General features: G+C 45.5%; 3 protein-coding genes across 4 annotated transcripts; 1 reads left to right on the forward strand and 2 right to left on the reverse strand.

The window, feature by feature from the left end:
• Positions 1–18: 18 nt before the first annotated feature.
• decr1 (2,4-dienoyl CoA reductase 1, mitochondrial) lies at positions 19–5,453 on the reverse strand. 2 transcript variants are annotated; one of them, XM_088014246.1, is made up of 10 exons: positions 5,436–5,453; positions 5,263–5,342; positions 2,985–3,181; positions 2,844–2,901; positions 2,686–2,772; positions 2,453–2,600; positions 2,288–2,387; positions 2,145–2,217; positions 1,819–1,965; positions 19–236 (listed from the first exon to the last, which is right to left on the reverse strand). In XM_088014246.1, the coding sequence occupies exons 2-10, from the start codon at positions 5,302–5,304 to the stop codon at positions 177–179; spliced, it is 912 nt and encodes a 303-aa protein (XP_087870372.1). In that variant the 5' UTR covers positions 5,305–5,342; positions 5,436–5,453; the 3' UTR covers positions 19–176. The 2 variants fall into 2 exon arrangements, with proteins under 2 accessions (XP_087870372.1, XP_014867025.2); XM_015011539.2 differs by lacking the exon at positions 5,436–5,453 and adding an exon at positions 1,232–1,294.
• Positions 5,454–5,580: 127 nt separating this feature from the next.
• Positions 5,581–7,744, forward strand: pmvk (phosphomevalonate kinase). The gene is made up of 5 exons (XM_015011540.2): positions 5,581–5,801; positions 6,528–6,591; positions 6,661–6,813; positions 6,939–7,068; positions 7,151–7,744. The coding sequence occupies exons 1-5, from the start codon at positions 5,707–5,709 to the stop codon at positions 7,324–7,326; spliced, it is 618 nt and encodes a 205-aa protein (XP_014867026.2). The 5' UTR covers positions 5,581–5,706; the 3' UTR covers positions 7,327–7,744.
• A 355-nt stretch (positions 7,745–8,099) lies between these two features.
• Positions 8,100–20,107, reverse strand: LOC106932708 (uncharacterized). The gene is made up of 9 exons (XM_015011541.2): positions 19,886–20,107; positions 16,830–16,973; positions 15,837–15,970; positions 14,035–14,152; positions 11,481–11,551; positions 10,642–10,717; positions 10,353–10,415; positions 10,122–10,191; positions 8,100–8,622 (listed from the first exon to the last, which is right to left on the reverse strand). The coding sequence occupies exons 2-9, from the start codon at positions 16,962–16,964 to the stop codon at positions 8,540–8,542; spliced, it is 750 nt and encodes a 249-aa protein (XP_014867027.1). The 5' UTR covers positions 16,965–16,973; positions 19,886–20,107; the 3' UTR covers positions 8,100–8,539.
• Positions 20,108–20,800: the final 693 nt, after the last annotated feature.

Consider the following 20,800-nt stretch of genomic DNA (forward strand, 5'->3'; position numbering starts at 1 on the left):
TTAATGAAACATGAAGCCTCTCATTTCATCTTTTATTATCGAACAAGGTTCACACTGAGCATGTGCAGACAGTCACATGACTGCACCACATTAGTTACAATTATTAATCAATCAATCAGATGTAGAGATATCAGCAGGGGGCGGGGCCTCTGTGGTCCAATCAGCTGTCAGCTTTCCTACGACCCCTTTGTACCTTTGATCATGGCCTCCAACATCTTCCACTGATCCGGAGTCACCTGGAGGACAGGTGAGACATGAGCAGTGACGTCAGTAACGCGCTACTGACGTCGCACCACTTTTTCAGTAAAGAGTAATCTAACGTGTTGCTGTTTCAAATCCAGTAATCAGATTACAGTTACTTATCGAAATCACTTTGCGTTACCATTTTCTTTTGAAATTTCATTTTTTTCCCTCTACGCGTCTTGGGGAAAAACCGCCGTTTCTATGCGACAGAAACATAAACAACAGACGGAGGAGAGAGATGCGCATTTTGTTGCTGGAAAAACAGGAACTATTTTAAGTTTTACTCGCCAAGTCCGATTATGAAAAGCAGTTTTGGGATCGTTTTGTTTCTAACGTCGCTTGCAGATGTGACGAGTTGAGCTTTTGGGCTTGGAAATAAGCAGACATAAACTCCAGAATTTGTCTGTCATCCAGTTAGTTTTAGGACGGATGATCCGTCCCGCTGTGTTTTTGTTCATGTGAAGTTAATATACTGAATGACGTCGAGCTTCGCGCTGCGCTCCAGAAAATCACAAACATGGAGACTAATATGAGCAGCGCAATAACCGTGAAAACAGCCACGAATGAACGAGTCCGTAAAGTTGTTTAACTAAACGCCGTTATAATTATTAATATTAAGATAAGTGTCACAAATCTGTGCAGCGGGACATCTGAGCTGTGGAGCCGCAGCAGGAGCGCTGTGCTCAGGGCCGTAACGCAGAACCTGGAGGCCGGGGCAGGAGGGGGGCTTTAAAATCCTATCTATAGTTTTCCAGACACACAAAAACACAACACAAATTACAAACTTTTTTTTGTACTGTTGTAACCATTAAGCTCAATGTAATTTTCACAGGTGCAGAGCGTCGTCAGCAGCTGCTGAAAGTAACTAAAAAAGTTACTCTTAATGTAACTTAGTTACTTTCCAAATCAAGTAATCAGTAATCTAAGTTACTTTTTCAAAGTAACTATGCCATCACTAGACATGAGACAGGTGAGTAGCTCCACTCACCTTGCGCAGCTCGTTAAACTCTCCCGCCATCGATACATACTCGCCTCCATCAAAACGGATCACCTGTGGACGCAGTCAGGTGGAGGTCACATCTTTTCTTCTAAGTTCAGAACTACAAAGTTCTCATGTGATGTCAAACTTCTGGGAAGTTTGTAGCTGATGGCCATCTTGGTAGGTATCCAAAACTAACTGCCTTAACAATTTGCATGGTGTTGCTATTATAACAATACGGCGGATCTCGGCAGCAGCCATTTTGTTCATGTATCTTTCTCTTCATTGGTCGGAGCATCTATATTTAGTTCATCTACGCTTTGTGCTGCGTTTGCCTACCAAGATGGCCGTTCAGAGAAATCGTGATGAAAAAATCTTCTCTTTGTCCAGTCGGAGCAGGTCATGACCGATGACCTCATCATGGAGGCAGTGGGCTTGTTGAGACATGAGACAGGTGTCTCACCTGTCCAGTTGTTCTGGTTCTGGACAGGTTCTGTGGTTTAACTGCTCAGAACTGTCAACCAGCTCCAGTCGGTTCTGATGGGAACCGGGTCAGGACGCTGGTCAGTTGCGGTCAGAAACGGGTCAGAACTCACTGCTCCAGACATCCAGCTGGCGAAGTCGCTGCTCAAGTACGCCGCCAGGTTGGCGAGCTCAGCTGGTTTTCCGAGCCGACCCGTCGGGATCCGATCGATCATCGACTTCTCAAAGGTTCCGGTCGGGTCCAAACGACTGAAGGCTCCCTGAGCAGAACCAGAACCCAGAGTCCAATATGGGTCGATCGGTTTAATCCAGCAGAAACTCAGCAATAAAACTTACTAATCACTGCAACTCATATTACAACGATGGGCTTGAAAGGTCAAAGTTCAAGGCCTGGGCACCATGGCACCAGCCCAGGGAAAGGACAGGAAGTGGGCGGTACCTTGGTCCTGATTGGTCCAGGCTGGATGATGTTAAACCTGTGGCCGTAGCGCCCCCACTCTGCAGCCAGAGACCTGCGGGCAAGAGCCACACAGTTACCATGGCAACGACAGGGCCGTGGCGACGCATCGGGGTCCGACTGACTTGTAGAGCGCCTCGACTCCAGCCTTGGCCGCTGCACTCGGAACCACGAAACCAGAACCAGACTCGGCGTAGATGGTCGTGATGGCGAGGAACGAGGCACCTGAGACACAAGGAGACAGTTAAAACGGCTCAGGTTCTGTTTCTGGACCCGGTTCTGGTTCTGACCTTTCTGGGCCTGGATCAGCCTCTTGCCCAGCTCCAGCGTGACGAACGCCGTCCCGTTCAGGACAATGTCAGTGACGCTCCGCCAGCCGTTGGGCGTCAACCGCTCCGTCGGACAGATGAAGTTCCCTGCAGCGTTGTTGATGATCACCTGGACCAATGGGGACACAGGACAGGGTGATGTCATCGCCAATGCTCTGAACACATGACGGCAACAGGTTCTGGTTCGGGTTTACATCAGGAAGTCCGCTTAGCGCCACCATCTGGTCCACGCAGTGTGCCACGGCCTGAGGGTCTCTGACATCACACTGGAGGGCGTGGACCTGAGGACAGACACGGACCGGGTCGGACGCTGGGTTCTGGACCGGTTCTGGTTCTCGGACGACCCGGTTACCTGGTTTCCGGTCTGGCTGCTGATCTCACCAGCCGTCTCCTGCAGGACGTCGAGCTTCCTGAACCAGACAAGCAGAAGTTCAGGAACGTTTCCTGATGGGGTCATGTGACCTCTGATGTGACCTCTGATGTGACCTCTGACCTGCTGGCGATGACGCAGCGGGCTCCCAGCTGGGACAGAACCATGGTCATGGCCCGGCCCAGGCCGGTGCCGCCTCCGGTGATGAAGGCCAGCCGGTCTCTGAAGCTTCCCGCCGGCAGCATGGCGCCTTCGGACGGAGCGAAGAACCCGGACGGACGGGCCGAACCGGACCGGACTGGCGGCCTGGGGAACCGGGTCTGAGACACACAAAGTTGTTCAGTTAAAGCGCCTGAACATGAGAATAATTACAATGAATCAATTAACAGATTCCTTAATTAATCGGTTAATTGCCAGGTGAACTGGTCGTCCTGCAGTGTGAGACACGTTCTGCCATCCAGGTGTTCAGGTGGGCGTGGCTGCTGCAATGGGCACCTGCACCCTGTTACCATGGTGATACATGGGGGGGCAGTCCTTCCTCCTCCTGCACTGTCCAAATTCTCACTTCCTGCTTTAGCCCCGCCCCTTTTGGTCATATTTCTGGCCTTCTGTTAAGCCACACGAAGCCACATGCAGGTGGACAATTCGTTGCTGCATGTGACGTTTTGAGTTCAAAGGAGGATTTATTGCAATGTTTTGTTTTTTCCGTCTTGATAGAAAATTAAAAGAAAATATCATGACAAGGCACATTAGTAATCAGAAGTTTGATATGATAAACTGACCAGAAAGAGAAGAAATAAAGTCACAAGCTGACTGAGGAAAGTAAAATAAAATGTCACAAATTAAAGATAAATTTCAAATCTTAAATTAAGATATTAACATGTTAGAATAAAGATTGTAAATAATAATAAAATTATTTCACTTTTAAAGTGGAGGTGATTTTTAGAAAGCAGTATTTGAGAATAAAACTTGGGATTAAATATATCAATGTAGCTCTTCGTTCCTGTTAGAAGATCAAATTTTATTATATTAAAACTAAAGATGGAATAGATTTATTGTACAACATCCACTTTTGAAAACTTTCTAAAAACTTTAATGAAGTCTCAATTTATCATGATTTTTAAACAAATGTTTTCTTCAGACCAGAGGAGCAAACTGATGAATTTATTGTTACATTTTTGGTTCATAAAGTCACAACATTCATAGTTTGTTTTAAAAAGGACATTTTAGTTCCATTAATAGATGCTGTATATTCGCCCTTTATTTGATGTTTGTTAGCACTTTATACCAAGCTACTTAAAATAAATGTGTTTTTGAGTAACAGCTGATTATGTAATGATTTCTATAATTAGTCAATTTGCAGGGGAATTGCCTTTAAGACAGTTAAATGTTAGTAGATTTTAATGTGTATTATTTGACAAATCATCATACAATAAAAAATTGTCTAGGAAATTCTGCAATGTTCACAGAGAAAGCTGTGTTTGTTTTAAAAAAATAAAAACAGTTTTCAAATATAAAGGATTGACAATATTTTTGTGTCACTGAACCTGTGAACCAGGGGTCCCCAGGTGGGTCCTGGAGGCCCGGCATCCTGCATGTTTTAGTTCTCCCTGGTTTAACACACCTGCATCAAATGATGGCTCGTTATGAGGTCTAAGGAGAACACTGACTGACACAGTGAGTGGCAGCGGCAGTTAGGAAAAGTTTGTGTGGCCTGTAATTGCTAAGCTAACTGATCTCTTCAGCACCTCGGTGCCACCGCGAGGTTCATGTTCTTTGCCCCGTTACAGGCAAATGAGGGAGTTCACCCCGAAGACAAGGCCTACTTCTGCCCTGGAGGAAATATCTCCCCTGTGTTTTCAGACTACGATCAGAAGACAGAAGCAGGAACAGTTAACAGAACTATACATATAGTTATATACATTTTCTTATGTTTATTGTGTTTGTAATCCCCTGGTTATGTGTCAGTCATCTGTGGGGCTTGTGCCCCCACGCTGCCCCCTCTGGCGGAGAGGGTCACGCCAGGACTGGTGGAAATACATTCTGACGTCACAAACACCGTCAAAAAACGAATAAATGTTAAACTTATAATTTTGTAATTAAATTTGTAAAAAAAAATTCTTTCTCATGTAATGTATTGATTTGTTACGCCAGCACCTCGAGCGCATTTATGTATGCAATTGTACATTGTTTGTTTGTAAATAAAGTAAAAAAAAAAAAAAGTCAAACTTGTGGCCCCCTGGTGCTGAAAATGTAAACTACAGCTGGTCGGGGTCTTTTTCGATGTCGGAGTGAACGGGGTGAAAGGTCAACCCGGACTTAAAACTTTAACGTTCCTCCCGTCCGACACATGACGCGTCATACTTTACTCTCTGACGTCGCAGACGCTGCTTGATCTCACCTGCAGAAGTTTCCTTCCTGAGCTCAACATGACGGCCGCCATGTTGGTTTCAGCTGATGACGTATGAGAGACCGTTCCACCTTGACGACATGAGGGGGGGCGGGACAACAACTTTTTATTTTAATGTTTTTTTTTCAATAAAAATAAGTAAAAAAAGCTTTTATTGTTTTTACCTTTAATAGTTTAATGAACACAGAACAAATCCCGGCATTTACTCGGAGCCAGAACCTGTAGTTTCTGATCTGGTTCCGGTTCCGTTCCCCATTTATGGTTCGGTCTGGATCTGATGATGGTCACGTGGTTCTCCGAGTCGAACCGGTCCTTCCCCGGTTCCAGCAGAACCTCCTAGTCCACTTGGCTCCTGAGGAGAAGAGCTTCCCGGTGCGGTTCCGGTTCTGGTCCGGTCCAAGAACGGAATCAACAGCGCCTCAGGTAGACCGACAGATGGAGAACCGAGCGTCTGGACCCGAACTGGTTCTTGTCTTCAGCGGGAAGCGGAAGTCAGGAAAAGATTACATAACGGACATGATCCAGGATCGGTAAGGTTCGGTTCCGATAAGAACACGGGCTCGGGTTGTTTACATTGGAGTCACGTGACTGTTTCCTTTATGAATGAAGCATCAGAACCTCTGCGGTCCTGGTCCTGAACGACTCTGGTTCCAGGTCGCTGATGGTTCTGATCAGGTGATCCGGTTTGTGTTCCTCACAGAACCTTCCAGAACCTCGGATCAGATCCGTCACCAGCAGATTCCTCCAGCCGGTCCGGTTCTGATCAGAGTTGTGATCCGGGGGTCGGGGGGTGTCCCTCCATGTCCAGCTTTTACCTGGTTTCGTCTCCATGACAACAAGTGTCTGACTGAAGCAGGTGAAGCTTTTATTTTGAAAGTCCAGGTTTAAATGTTTTTGTGAAGAGTTTTATGTTGAGGTTCTGATGGGTCAAACAGAACCTTCAGAACCAATGAAGTCCAAAAATTCAGAGCAACCACAGTACCGGTCCTCTGGTTCTGGTCATATTTGGATCCAGTCATTACAAGAATGTAACCACAACAGAACCAGCCTGTTATATCAGGTTGTCGAGCCTCTTCAAGTAACTGGTTCTGGTCTTGGTTCTGGTCCTGGTTCTGGTCCTGGCCTTGGTTCTGGTCCTGGTTCTGGTCTTGGTTCTGGTTCAGGTTTCGTCCTGTTTGTCTCTCTCAGGAGGCGGGACCTGTGGGGTGGTGGACCAATCGGCTTGCTCCGTCTAACGTTTTCTTCTTCTTCTGCAGTCTTGGCCCGGAGGTGTGCGCCGTGCTGCGTCTATCCGGGCCCCTGAAGCAGCAGTACGCTCAGGTGAGACCGCGCCATGTGCTGCATCCCGTCGCCATGGTAACTCCCACCTGACCTGTGCCTGTCCCTCAGGAGCGCGGCCTGGACCTGAACCGACTGCTGGGTTCCGGACCGTACAAGGAGCGGTACCGAGCCGATATGATCCGCTGGGGGGAGGACCGACGGAACCGTGACCCGGGTTTCTTCTGTCGCCTAGCAACCAGAGGAGCCCAGCAACCTGTGTGGGTGAGGGCTGTGATTGGTCAGGATGGCTCTCTGCCCTCTGATTGGTCAGGATGCCCTCTGATTGGTCAGGATGGCTCTCTGCCCTCTGATTGGTCAGGACGGCTCTCTGCCCTCTGATTGGTCAGGTGGTGAGCGATGCCAGGCGGCAGTCGGACCTCCAGTGGTTCCAGTCCGAGTTTCCCCGTCAGACCCGTAGCGTCAGAGTCCAGTGCTCGGAGGAGACCCGGGGGCAGAGGGGGTGGAGCTTCACGCCAGGTACACCAACCCACCTCTCTCTCTCCCTCTCTCTATGTGCCGCGCAGCCGTCTACCTGCTCAGATTTTTACCTGTCCCTCAGGTGTGGATGATGCAGAGTCAGAGTGCGGGCTGGACCGCGGCGTGGAGTTCGATTGGATCATCAGGAACGAGGCCGATGCCCCCTCCCTGGACCAGCAGCTGCAGCCCATCCTGAGGGCGGCACAGGAAGCGGCGGCGGCAGCGCAGGAAGTGGCAGTGCTCCGAGATGATCAATAAAGTTATTATTGATTAGCTTCAATTTTAATCATAGTTATTTAAAAAGAAATTATTAAAACTGATGACATCACAGACTGCTACTGAGCATGTGCAGAATGTGCCACTTCACCTGTGGGCAGCGCGACCTGCTGAAACACCTGACCTCAGAGCCGCATTCTGATTGGCTGAGAGGTATCAGCAGGTGTATCAGAAAGCTGAAGGAACAACTCCCCTGCAGTTCCCCGCTGGAGGCTAAGCCTGTGGAGCAAGGGCCCTCTAGTGTTTAGGAGGAGGAACTGAGGGTTCTATTTGGATCAGAACCGGACCGGCTGCTTAGTACCATCAGCAGGAACGACAAAGAATGAAAATATTTTAATCTGAATGAATGAAGTTATGATTTTTCTGGATCCTTTTAGAAATAAACTGTTTAAAATTTAAATATTTCATCTTGCAGTTTTTATTCTGGCCAGGGCCAGCGGGGGGCGCTGCTGAACGATCTGAACCCAAGCAGATCAGACCAGGCCGGTTCTGATCTGAACTGGTTCTAGTTCTAGTTTCTGCCTCAGGACCTCATTACAAATATTGCAGTGCTTGTGTTTCCATGGTTACAGAGGTAATCACGTTGGACGGTTCTGCAGGTCAGGACCAGTCTAACCAGTCCACTTGGAACAAGGTTTCCATGGAAACGGAGATGTCCTTGGTGCTGAACCAGTTAACTTAATATTCAAACTCGCTACGGTAGAACGATTCCAATAATTAGCAGCCGGTCAGTTATCAATGAGCCAGTCGATCAGTTTTTACATGCGATGGTTTTATTTTATAAAATCTTTGCTTTGGGTCATTAGAATGAATTGTGACATCATCACAGTGATGACATCACCAGGTAAAAACACTCTTTCATCTGAGCTCTGATTGGCCCCTGGGTCACCATATTTGGCAGTGGAATGTCTTTCCATGATTGGCTGATCACACACTGAAGCCACGCCCCTCCAACGTTATTGGCTGAAATAATATTTGGCCCTAATTAACAAATCAATTATCAAAGGAAACTGAACATTCAGAGAAAACACTGAATTAGTCATAAACGCGGGGGAGCGGTTAGTGACGGGGATGGGGTCAAAGGTGACAGACGGAATGTGTGACATCAGGATTTATCCAGACAGGAGGCCACACCCCCCGGCCCACCTCCACCTGTCCCGTGGAAGGAGAAGGAGGTGACACAGTGGGAGGAGCTTCAGCAGGAGTTGAGCTCCTCCATGGTCTGGTTCAGCGTCGCCTGGAGCTCCATGTTGGCGTTTCTAGCTGAGGTCAGAGCGTCTGGAACAGGAAGATGCGGGCAGTTATTGATTACCCATCAATTAATGATTACCAGTACTTCAGTGATTCTTGAGAATAGGGACAAAATGGGTTTTAATTTTCCCATAATTTTTTTTGTTATTTCTCAACCTTATATATGCAAATATGACAAATAATGTTTAGGAAATGTAAAGATGCTAAGGTGCAGGCTCCCAGTTGCAACATTTTTTTTTTTATTACATTTTTAATCAACCTGACCCAGAACTTTGTCATCACCATCTGACAAAAATAAATGAAAATAATTTTTAATGACCCCATTAGTGATATTTTTACTCATTTTACAGACAAATGCTTCTCAAGAAACAAAAGAAATATTATTTAAAACCAAAAAACAACAAAAAGGCCATCTGACGGAGTTGACCCAGAACTGAAGGTGGTGACAAACTAGTGAATAAAATGAAAAACTTGGTACATGTGAAGTAATGCAATTCATGTAAAAATACATTAAAATGAATTAACTGCACATTTAAGTGAGATTTGACAACAATTTCACTGAAAGAATCAAAAACTGACGGAGTTGAAAAAAAGCCAAACTACCTCAATTTATATGTTATTCTGAAGGAGGCCATATTGTAGCTCATCAGGTCCATGAAATCTTTACAGTTTACCAAAATTAAGCTTTTATTTCACAAAATTTCATCAAAGTTTTGTAAATTGTCAGTTATGGAGTTGACACATCATGGTTGTGACAAACAACTTAGGAATAAAACAGAAGAAAAAACTAAAGAATAACTTAAGCTAACCGGAGCTAACTAGCCCTCCTAGCAAAGGAAGAGAAAAGACAACGTCATGGGGTCCTCAGAAGTTCTGGTGCCCCCCAATAATGCCTGATTTTTTTACATTCTTTTCATTTCTGACGGCGTTGACAAAAACTAAGGACAAATTTCAATGGAGTTGGAAAATATATAAAAATGATTTTTAATTCAATTTATTGATACTTTTATAATTATTTATATTAAATTATTATACTTAATTGTCACAATATATAATTTTAGTATTTCTTTAATTGTTTTAAACTATAAGAATGTGTTGAGTTCTGCTCCTGGACAAGGGCTTTTACAGGCATCATCCACCGACTACAATGTTTAAAATAAAAAAATATTCAGCAAAAAAAAGAAAAATATACATTGTTGTGCTCACATGACCCAGGTTAGTTTAGTCAGATATTTGAAAAATATATATTTTGTGTATATTTTATTCAAATTTCATGCTTTATCCATAGGACCTGTTTTGTCCCTATTCTCAAGAATCACTGACTTATCAATTAATGATTAAGAATCAATTAACAATTACAGATCAATTAAGGCTCAATTAACAATCAATTAATAATTAAGGATTAATTTAATTTACAGTTCATTAACTATTACTTACAAATAAAATTAATTACCAATTAGTTACTTAATTTGATTTGATTGATTGTTGATTAGTGATTACCACCAAAACACTCAGACCAGTCTCACCTTCCAGGCCATCAATAGTTTTCTCCAGTTTGGCCACCGTACGCTCGGCAAACTCGGCTCTGGTCTCCGCCTGGAACACAGGAAGTTCTGAGGAGGCTAACAGGAAGTTCTGAGGAGGCTAACAGGAAGTTCTGAGGAGGCTAACAGGAAGTTCTGAGGAGGCTAACAGGAAGTTCTGAGGAGGCTAACTGACTAAACTAACAGGAAGATAACTGCTGAAATGTGGCTCACCTCCTTCAGCTTGTTGCTGAGATTTTTTATCTCTTCCTCGTAGCGGTCCTCCTTGTTGGAGTACTGTGAGACAGAGACAACATCCAATCAGAGCTCACCTGTTCAGGTGTCGGAGCTCAGGTGAGTCAGCGGATCAGTTTAACCTCTCCTTCCAGCAACTCTATCCGTCATTAGTGTTAGCTGGAGACTGAAACGTCTGACTTTCTGGCCGCCACTGAACACACCTCCACCTCCTCCAGGTGAGGTTATCGATGAACTGATCAGTGATCAGGCTCCTCCCCCCTCCTACCTTCTCCGCCTGCGCCTCCAGAGACTTGGCGCTGGTGAACACGGTTTTCAGCTCCTCCTCCACCAGCCGACACTTACTGCAGAGAACACATGGCGTCAAACAGGTGTGGGCGGGGCCTGCCGGAAGGTGTGTGTGTGTGTGTGTGTGTGTGTGTGTGTGTGTGTGTGTGTTGGAGCGCGCAGTGGGTGGAGGAGGGGCTGAAGCGCAGGTAAAGGTCAGAGGTCATGGAGGCAACAGGAGGCGAGGAGGAGGAGCTTCCCCGCTCTGACCGACAGGTGAGAGGTCACATGACCTGCAATACCTTGTCTTCAGACGCCTGCAGGCTCTTCAGTGATTGGTTGAAACCCCTCAGCTGCTCCTCCAGCCTCCAAACCTTACTGAGAGATGGCCGAGAGAGAAAGAGAGATGGGCGAGCGAGAGACAGGTAATGTGGTGAGACAGGTGAGGACAAATGAAGAGACAGATGGCAGAGCAAAGAGGAGTCAGACAGACAGGTGGGGATGCAGCAACACATGCAGTGGTTTCCATGAGAACAAACAGGTACAAATACATGGAGGATGTTAGTCTGAGTGACATCATCATCAGTGTGACATCAAAGATCAAGGGGCGGAGCTTCATGTAGCAGTCCAAACCATCAGAACCAACAGAACCCGCTGAGCTGCTCTGATTGGCTGCTTTCAGCTCAGTATGATAAGGCCTGTTCCTATTGGCTCAATCTGTTCCACCACACTAAGGTCAAAGGTCAGATCTACTCAGCTCTACTCAGCACAGCATTTGGACCCTGATGTGGTTCTGAGTCGTTTGTCTGGACTGATGGTTGTGGTTGTGAGTGGCTTCACCTGTCTGCCTGCTCGGCCCGGTCCTCGGCCCTCTCCAGTTCTCCCTCCACCATCACCAGCTTGCGAGCGACCTATGGTTACAGGTAAAATGGCCGACAGAGTAAAATAAATAAATCCCGTTAAGACATCAGCAGTAAATATACGCTCATAGAGTGAGTAGATAATAGATGTAAACTATAAATCTGAAGTGTAAATATCTCAGTGATGTTTGACAGTGAAACCCTAGAGAGCAATTCAAATGTTTGTTTTGCTCAGCTAGCCTACATGCTAATGCCAGTCACTATGTGCCCATTATTCCCCATATAAACAGAAGTTTTAGCTTTTGCTCATGTAAGACTAATTCTTAATTTACTCAAAGGATTTGAATGATAAAAGAGGCTATTTTTATTGTGAAATTGTTTTATGTTAAGTATCAACCATGAGGCAGTAATACTGCTGAATGCTAAGGTCAGATTTTTATGCATTTTAGTAATTCCACCAGGGGGCGGTAGAGGGGTCTCAGGAAAGTTGGAGGGAAAATGAGGGGAGAAAAATGAAAAAAAGTAAATTGTTTATATATTTTTTAACATCATCAGGGTAAATACTAGAATGGCAGAGTTGAATTTACTACTTTTTGCTTCCTTTTTTTCTACCTCTACAATATTTTTACTACCAACATAAAATCGAGCCAATTTCATGCCGATTTCAAAAATTTTGGGAGATCGGTGATTGGTCGATATTTAGGTGAAGCCGATCTCATCCTCTGGTCTTTTCTACTTCAGCAAAGGTCTAAAAATCAGCCCCTTTCCTCTCCTGCTCTGCAGCGACAGGTTTGACTGACAGACCGGCCACCAGGCCGATCTGAGAGAAAGCTGCAATCGGTTCACTGACCAGTAAAACTTTATCCCACTTACTGAAGGTCTAACTGTGACTTTATCTTGACCAAAACCTCACGTTAAAAACAGGAAGCAGTATTTTCAGGGCTTATCCTAAATCCATAAGACTCAGGATATCTGTTTTTTAAAGAATATCAGTAAAATCCAAAGACATTCCAGTTTCACAAGCCGCTGCTTTATTCTCAATAGAATATTAGTTTGCTACTAATTGTCAACACCAGGACAACTCGATAAGGTTCAAGGTATCATATTTCACAGGTCATTGAAAAGTTTAAATAAATAAACGTCCATGTGCAGCGAAATTCAGTGTTTCGGTACCAACACACCAACTCTGCCAGATCATCGATCAGAGCAGCACAGCTGTGTTCACATCATGTTATAACCCAAATAAACATCAAGCCTGGAAACGTTTGTGGGTTTTATGGTGTTGGATCCTCATACATATAGAGGAGCTGTTTGTTACTATGGCAACGAGTCTGCGTGTAGCTAGCCGACACGGAAAGTGGGGGGAGGAGGATACGAGTGGTTTTGAGTTGTTCTTTGACGGTTTTTCTGAGTTATTTTCCCTTTGCTGTGGCGCGCTGCTCTAAGAAGGTTTCATTTAGTTACCGGAACCGTTCTACATAGGGTTGCCACCCGTCCCGCATTTGGCTGTTAAATGTTGCGTCCCGTATTGAACTGATACAACAGTAATGTTACTCAGGATGAACACAGGCAATTTTAAAAAATGTGTCCGTCGTGGTGCAGGGTGAAACCAGACAGAATGGATCAGGACAGGACCTGCAGACCCGTCAGAACCTAAAGAACCAGAAATCAGAGACTCTTCATCCCTCAAACATCTCCTGAGGCTGATATGGTGCAGAACATTTTGCTATGATTAAGTTTCTTATTGTGGTTTTAGTCGACTATATTGGTTTGATTATTTACTTATTTAATGTATAATAATATCAGCCAAAATAATACTAACGGTCATTTAAAGAACAAATCATTAACAAATTCACAGTAAATACTTCTGAGGATATTTTGAATATTAAATCAGGTGCTATGATCAGTTACTCAGTACTTGAGCAGTTTACCAAATACTGTTTACACTTGCTTAATTAAACGTGTTTACGGTATGCTGCTCTGATTGGAGTACAGTTTTGGGGAACCTCCACACATTAACGATTGCTCTATGGATCACTTTTTAAAAACAGAAAACGGCGCCATAAAATAATGTCCATCACTGCAGCAGAGGTGGGCGGTGCAGCTGATGTTATTTAACCTACTTTAGCTGCTGCAGCATTCAGAGCAGCTCAGCTCTGAGCGCCGGCTTTAGAGGCAGCAAGGCCTGCTGCCGGTCTGCAGCTCCCGACGCGTCGCTGGTAAAACTTCAGCTCGTAGCTGAGCTGGAGTTTGAAGTTACATCACTCCAAAACATGAAACGGGGATCTGCTCCACGGTGGAGCCTCAACCGCTGCTGATGAATGGCGGCTGCTCCGGTCGGTGTGATTTGATCACCTTCACGTCGTTCCAGGTCAAATTTAGATTTTTTTGCCTTTCGGTCATTCCTAGTCTTTGAATCTCGGATCATCGAGCCAATTTGTGAAAACTCCGATTTACTCTGGGTTAACTAGTCTGGGTTTAATGTGATGATGTCACCATGTGTGGACGTGACTACCAGCCGACCAATCAGGTACCTCCTCATATTTACGGTCGGCCTCCTCAGCGATCAGCTTGGCCTCCCTCAGCTGGACCTCCAGGTGCTCCATCTTCTCCTCGTCCTTCAGAGCCCGGTTCTCGATCACCTTCATGCCTCTGTGGGGGTTCAGACAGGTGGGGGGTCATAAAGACACTGTCCAGGTGTTTCTGTCTGCTAGAGGCAGGGCTAGGTGATATAGCTGATACAACTGTTTCATATCAGTCAATATCAATAAATATCCATTTTTGTTTTGTTTTAAATGAAAAACGGCTACACCGATGCCATGACCTTTCCAGGTTTTTCCACACTGTGGTTTTTTTTTTATTTCTAAGCAGTTATGGGGCTCAGTGAGCTAGTTGATGCCACAAAGCTAGCTTAGCTGGCTAACTTTGCTAAAGCCTTTCCTCTGCCTATATTTCCCAGAATGCTGTGAGGGTCTGGATCAGAGTTCAGTAAAATTATTTAATTTGTATCATCTCAAATATTAGTGACGCTCCGATCAGGTTTTTTGCTACCGATTCCGATACCAATCACCCATGAGGCCGATCTTTGCCGATCACCTGGATTGGCTGTTAATTTTTCGCTTTAGATATAAATACTGCTATATGATCTGGCAAAATGGAAAAATGATCCGGCAACAAATTCACCTAATCTAGACATAAATTACAAAATATTTGCAGCCAAAATCCAGCAGCTATTCAGTCAAAAGGACAACTGAAAACCTCCAATCAGTAAAATAATATTTAACAATAAGGCTCTCAGTGCCATAAATTATGCATAAGTCAAAAAAATCTCACAACACTGCCTGTATCAAATAATGTAAAGAAAAACTAGATTTTCATTCAGAATCAAATGCAGGTTGCATCAAAATAAACAATCCTGAGTTACTGACTCAAAACTTCCTGTTAGCATGGCGGCTAGCTGATTACTGCTAGTTCTGATTGGTTGTTTCTGACTGAGCGGAGTAATTATGCAGATCAGGGAGGAGATGGATTTTTTTTTTTTAGAGATTATCTAACTCATGGTATTACAAAGTTAAACTTTTTAATATATATGTAAAATCTCTTTTTGTTTGTTTAAGTCAGATGCTGCAGCTTTAAGCAGAGGTTTGGTGTGAGAGTCACCACCAGGTGGAGCAGAACCAGCGTCTGACATCGCAGCTCGGAGACTTAAATCATTTTACGGGTTATTCGTTTAGCTTTCTGACCGTCATGCTAATCCGGGTGAGTGTTTGTAGCTGTGCGCTGTTCACTGGCCGCTCCAGATGTCCCTTTATTTGCCTGCTTTGAGGCTCGATGTAGCCGAACTCCGTCAAATGTTTGTTTTTTAAACGTCATATTAGATTCGTTGTGTTGATGCATTTTGACATGCTTCACTCCCAAGGTATTTATTTGGCGCAACACACAAACGTCCACATTCACTCTCAGAGCGTCATAGTTCCACACCGCTTAGGATTTGTTGCTGCGCGTTGTGAAGGAAAGAGGAGACCAGCTGCACAGGCAGGCTGCGAATGAGATGCAGGTGATCGGCAACAAGAGACCGTGATCACCAATCATACACTTTTTCACGGAAATCAGCCGATTATGATCGGTGGCCGATCAATCGGCACACCTCTATCAAATATATTATCTCATAGTCAACCTCAGATGTATTATCTATTGATATCGATCACATGCCTATTGTGATAGATTTTGTTATTGCTTTATTGCCTGGCCCTAGGTGAGAATGACAGCAACAGGTGATGAAGATGAGCTCCTCTTCCTCTCCATCACCTGCTACAGGTGGACCTAGGTCACTGACCTCTCGCTCTCATCAGCGACCTTCTCCACCTCGTCCAGCTTGCGCAGTGCAGCAGCCAAACGCTCCTGGACCCGGTCCAGGTTCTCCTCGCTGAGCTGCAGCCGCCGGCTCAGAGACGTCACCTCTCCCTCCGCCTGCAAGAGAGAGAGCAGGATAAGAGGTGAGAGCCCAGGGTCAAGGGTCAGGACCTGGTTCTAATCAGGTCCTTCCAGAAAATCTGGGGAGGTCCTCACTGTCCCCTTTGACCTCCTCTAGTGGGTGGCAGTGGTGCAAGTGGTCCTCTGGACAAAGGAATACAAGTATGCACAAACACACACACACAGCCCGGTGGAGAAGCTGGACAGGTACGCCAGTCAACCTGATGAGGCCAGAATCTCCAGGTCCCAACAGAACCACTCAGAAAGGTTCACTAGTCTAGAAGCACCAGTAGGACCAGTAGGACTAACCTGACCCGAACTCAGCTCCAGGTCAACCAGTTTATTCATTCAGATGAATTGTTCATAATTTCACAGTTTATCTTCTGTAATATTTGATGAAGATCCTGTGTTCATATTGTTGAATATTAACTAAACTGAATTAAATAAAATATTACTGAACATATTATCATATTATTAACATCATCATCATGTTAGTAACAATTTATTATCACTGACAAGTCAACAAATTGTGAATGGAAGGATCGCAAGCCGTCAGTCAAAATGGTGGACATCAAGAAACTAGCGCTCCTCAGACAGCTGGACGTTGGGCTCCGCCCCCACAGCCAATCAACCAATCAGTGACTGGCTTCAAACTCACCTGTCTGATCCAACGGAACCACTCTGGGTTCTAGAGAGTGGTTTGGACCGGGCCAGGGAGCAACGAACCCGACTCTAAACATCGGCCGGGTTCAGACCAGGTTGGACCGGGCCAGACTAGATCGGACTGTGTTCAAACCCTCCTACAGCGTAAGAGGCTCTAGAACCAGAGGAACTGGATCAGAACCAGAGCGCATACCTCCTCCCTGGTCCTCTTCTCCTTCTCCACCTCCCGCTGCAGCTGCTCCGCTCGCTCCTCCGCCTCCTCCGCCTGCTCCTGCAGAACCTTGATCTTCTTCTTCACTGCGTCGATGCTGTTCATCCCGCCACTCATCTTCCCTTCCTGCAGAGACACAGCAGCTGATTGGTCGAGAGGAAACGGCACCGAAGACTGAACCTGTTCATTCTGAACAGTTCCCAGTCTGGTTCAGATGAACTAGTTCCCAGAATGAGCCAGACTGGGAACTATTCAAAGAACTGGAACACCTCCATGATTTTCTTCTGTATGTAAACTTCTGATCCTGAAGACATTAATAATAATAATCTCTGATATTATCTCTGTCATCACTTAGGCTTTCAGTAAACAGCAATGATTCTGGTGATTGTGACCCAAAACCAGAGTTTTGGTTCTGGTGGAATGTCAGACAGGTGTATGTAAACTTCTAGCTCCAGCTGGAACTTCAGTCTGTGGTTCTTCGGTGCTCGTCAGAACCAGATATCCTGATATAAAGAAATGGTACCACTGCTAACACTGCACCTCAAAGCCCTGGTACCAGGTGGTACCACCTACTCACTGTTCACTCTGCTTCACCCCAACGTTACCACCAGGCGGGTTAAAGCCGCTGCTGACGGGATCTGGGCTGCAGATGAGCGGCTGTGAATAGAAGATTCTACCCAGAGCATTTAGAGTTCACAAAATATTACATAAACATCAATAAAATGTTCAGGGACCCATAATTTGAACCGCAGCACAAAACCATCCATATTCTTCTGCTTATCCGGGGTCAGGTCGTGGGGTCAGCAGCCTAAGAAGGGAGGCCCAGTCTTCCCTCTCCAGCCTCTTCCAGCTCCTCCAGGAACCCCAAGCCGTTCCCAGGCCAGCAGAGAGACATCGTCCCTCAGCGTGTCCTGGGTCTCCCCTCCTCCTGGTGGGACCTGAACTCCTCACCAGGGAGGCGTCCAGGAGGCATCCTGACCAGATGGCCGAGCCTCAACTGGCTCCTCTCGACGTGGAGGAGCAGCAGCTCTACTCTGAGTCCCTCCTGGATGACCGAGCTTCTCTCTCTAAGGGAGAGTCCAGCCACCCTGAGGAGGAAACCCATTTCAGCCGCTTGTATCCGGGATCTCGTTCTTTAGGTCATGACCCAAAAGCTCATGACTATGGATGAGGGTGGGAACGAAGATCGACCGGTAAATCGAGAGCTTCGCTTTTTGACTCAGCTCTCTGTTCACCACGACGGACCGGTACGGCGCCCGCTTCACGGCAGACGCTGCACCAATCCGCCTGTCGATCTCCCGCTCCCTTCTTCCCTCATTGGTGAACAAGATCCCCAGATACTTAAACTCCTCCGAGGGCAGCCCTGGCGGAGTCCAACTCTCCCTGGAAACGATCCCAACTTAACGCCAGCAATGCGGACCAGACCTTGGCACCGGTCATATAGGGACCTGACAGCCCGTATCAAAGGTACCTCATACTCCCAGAGCGCCCCCCACAGGACTCCCTGAGGGACACGGTTCAACGCCTTCTCCAAGTCCACAAAACACATGTAGACCGGTTGGGCGAACTCCCAGAACTCCCAGAACCCTCCAGGACCCTGAATAGGTTCTCTTGCCAGGGAGGCTTAAGAGTGTGACCCCTCTGTAATTGGAGCACAGCCTTCAGCCGCCCTCTTTGAACAGTGGGACCACCACCCCAGTCTGCCAACCCAGAACCAAAACCAAACATGCCACAATTAAATAAATCAAGACACCCCAAAAGCGTCAGCAGATTGGCAGACCAGAAGATTCCAGGTAGATTCCAGGTAGATTCCAGCACAGAGACGCAGCTTAGCGGCTCTTCATGCAGGGCTCAAGGTAATACGAGGCTTAGACAGAATCATGATTTAGGCCCTTGGGCCCCTCCTACTAAGAACCTCAGCATGAATAACATGTTTAAATATATATTTCATGAAGTCTGTGGGGGGGAGACCAGGTTAAAATCAATCACTGATTATTGGTTGTTTCCTGTGATGTATTTATCAATAAACCAGCTCTAAAACAAAGATTGCACCATATTGTAGCCATGGTAACACAACAATCAGACTATTAAGATGATTCTAAATCTTAAATGTACTATTTATTTAAAAAAAATTCAGCTCAACGCATTAAATAAAATTCAGTAACATTTTCAATAAATGAATGCAACAGGTTTAGATCTATGGTTTCTGTTACAATTCAACCATTTATAGGATGTCTGGAGGGCCCCTGGATGGCCCCTACCAGCAGCTACTGAGTTTTCTTTGCCTTGATATCTCAGCCTTATAATTCTAGATCTCTGAGGTGCTAACATAGAAAACTGATGTAGAGTTAACCCCTCTGAGCCTTTCGATCTTTAAAACAGTCTGAAGCCAAGTTGCTATGGAGTTTAACAAATATTATTAAGGTTTATTTAGGAAAATATCAACTGTTCTTATTTCATAGCTTCATAACCTTTGACCTTCTCTCCTCTGGTCTGTTTCACAGTTTCAGTCTCAGATCAGCTCAGCAGAACCAGAAACATTATATCAGGGAAACATGGACTATATTTACTTTGCATTGTCCCCATATGATGACAGTGATATAGAATAATCTGATTAAATATTAGATTATTGATTAGTAAGGGTTGTTGTGCGGTGTTTTAAGATCTTGTTCAATGTGCCGTTTATTAACTTTGAGACCCTCCAAAGATCTCTGTACTGCCCAAGTTCTTCTGGACCAGCAGAACCAAGCAGTCATCCATTAGAACCGGTGAGCAGCTCAGAATACGCTTTGGATCAGCTCCTGAATGTCTGGGGGGCCCTGAAACACATTCAGATATTCGGGGGCCCCTGAGGATCTAAACCAGCTGTGATCAAAACTTTAACGAGAGAACCGTTAAGCTGACGTAACTTCCTGTCCCGTCGGATCCGACTCCTTTATGTTCTGATTCAGTGATCGGTCCCTGGTTTGGTCAGCCAGCTGGTTCTGGTCCAGAGGCCTCAACAGAACCTCAGCCCACTCCGCTCCCTCCGAACTTACCGGAATGTTAGCTATTAGCGGCTAGCAGAGCGCTCCGGATCAAACTGCGGCTGTGTGGATTGCTACAGTGTCCCAGGTCTCAGCTGGTCGAGGTTCCGGTCCAATTCCGAGTCCAGGTCAAGATGCAGCTCAGGATTCGGGTCTGGTTCTGGTTCTGGTTCTTCCTCTCCTTCAGCCAACACCCTTTTCCGGGTTGAGTTCCCTCCGCTGGAAATGACGACAGCTGCTCTTTTTTTTTTTTGAGGAAGAGGAAGAAGCAGTCAAACCAGTGCCCCCTGCTGGACTCCGAAGAAACTGCAGCCTGAACCACGAGCATTTCAGGTCAGAGTGCTTTACATAAAAAACACAACAAATTACAGAAACACATTATATTTCAGTGGCAAAATAAAGAGAAGTCATAAAAACTCTTATCCAGACCATGGTAACTAATGTTCCAGTTATTATTAATCAAATCAGCTCCAGCCAGCTGGGTTTTTAGTCTGGACTTAAGGAACTCAGTGTTTCAACACTTTTTCAGTTTTCTGGAAGTTTGTTCCAGATTTGTGGTACATAGAAGCTGAATGCTCTTTCTCCATGTTTGGTGCCAGAACCAGTAGACTGATCCAGCAGCAGCAGATCAGAGATTTCTACTATGTAGAGAGTCACCCGTTGTCCATGCTAAGTTCTTGATGTGTGAGGTTAAAGAAGAGTCAGTGAGTTGAATTCATGAATTCCATTCATTAATACCAAAATACAGCTGGTCCATTATGACCTGCTACCTTTAAGAGCTAACAGACAAAACAGCATCCCTGATGGGTTTGTGATCTCCTTTGTTAGCCTCCATCTAAGCTACTCCCTAAAAGAGTACTTTCCTCTGTGTGTCATCCCTTACTTACCCTTAGCTGAGCTCTCATTTACATTTCCTAACATGTCATT

Source organism: Poecilia mexicana, unplaced genomic scaffold (genome assembly GCF_051168715.1).
Source record: "Poecilia mexicana isolate PSO_F unplaced genomic scaffold, ASM5116871v1 scaffold_16, whole genome shotgun sequence".
Taxonomy (NCBI): Eukaryota; Metazoa; Chordata; class Actinopteri; order Cyprinodontiformes; family Poeciliidae; genus Poecilia; species Poecilia mexicana.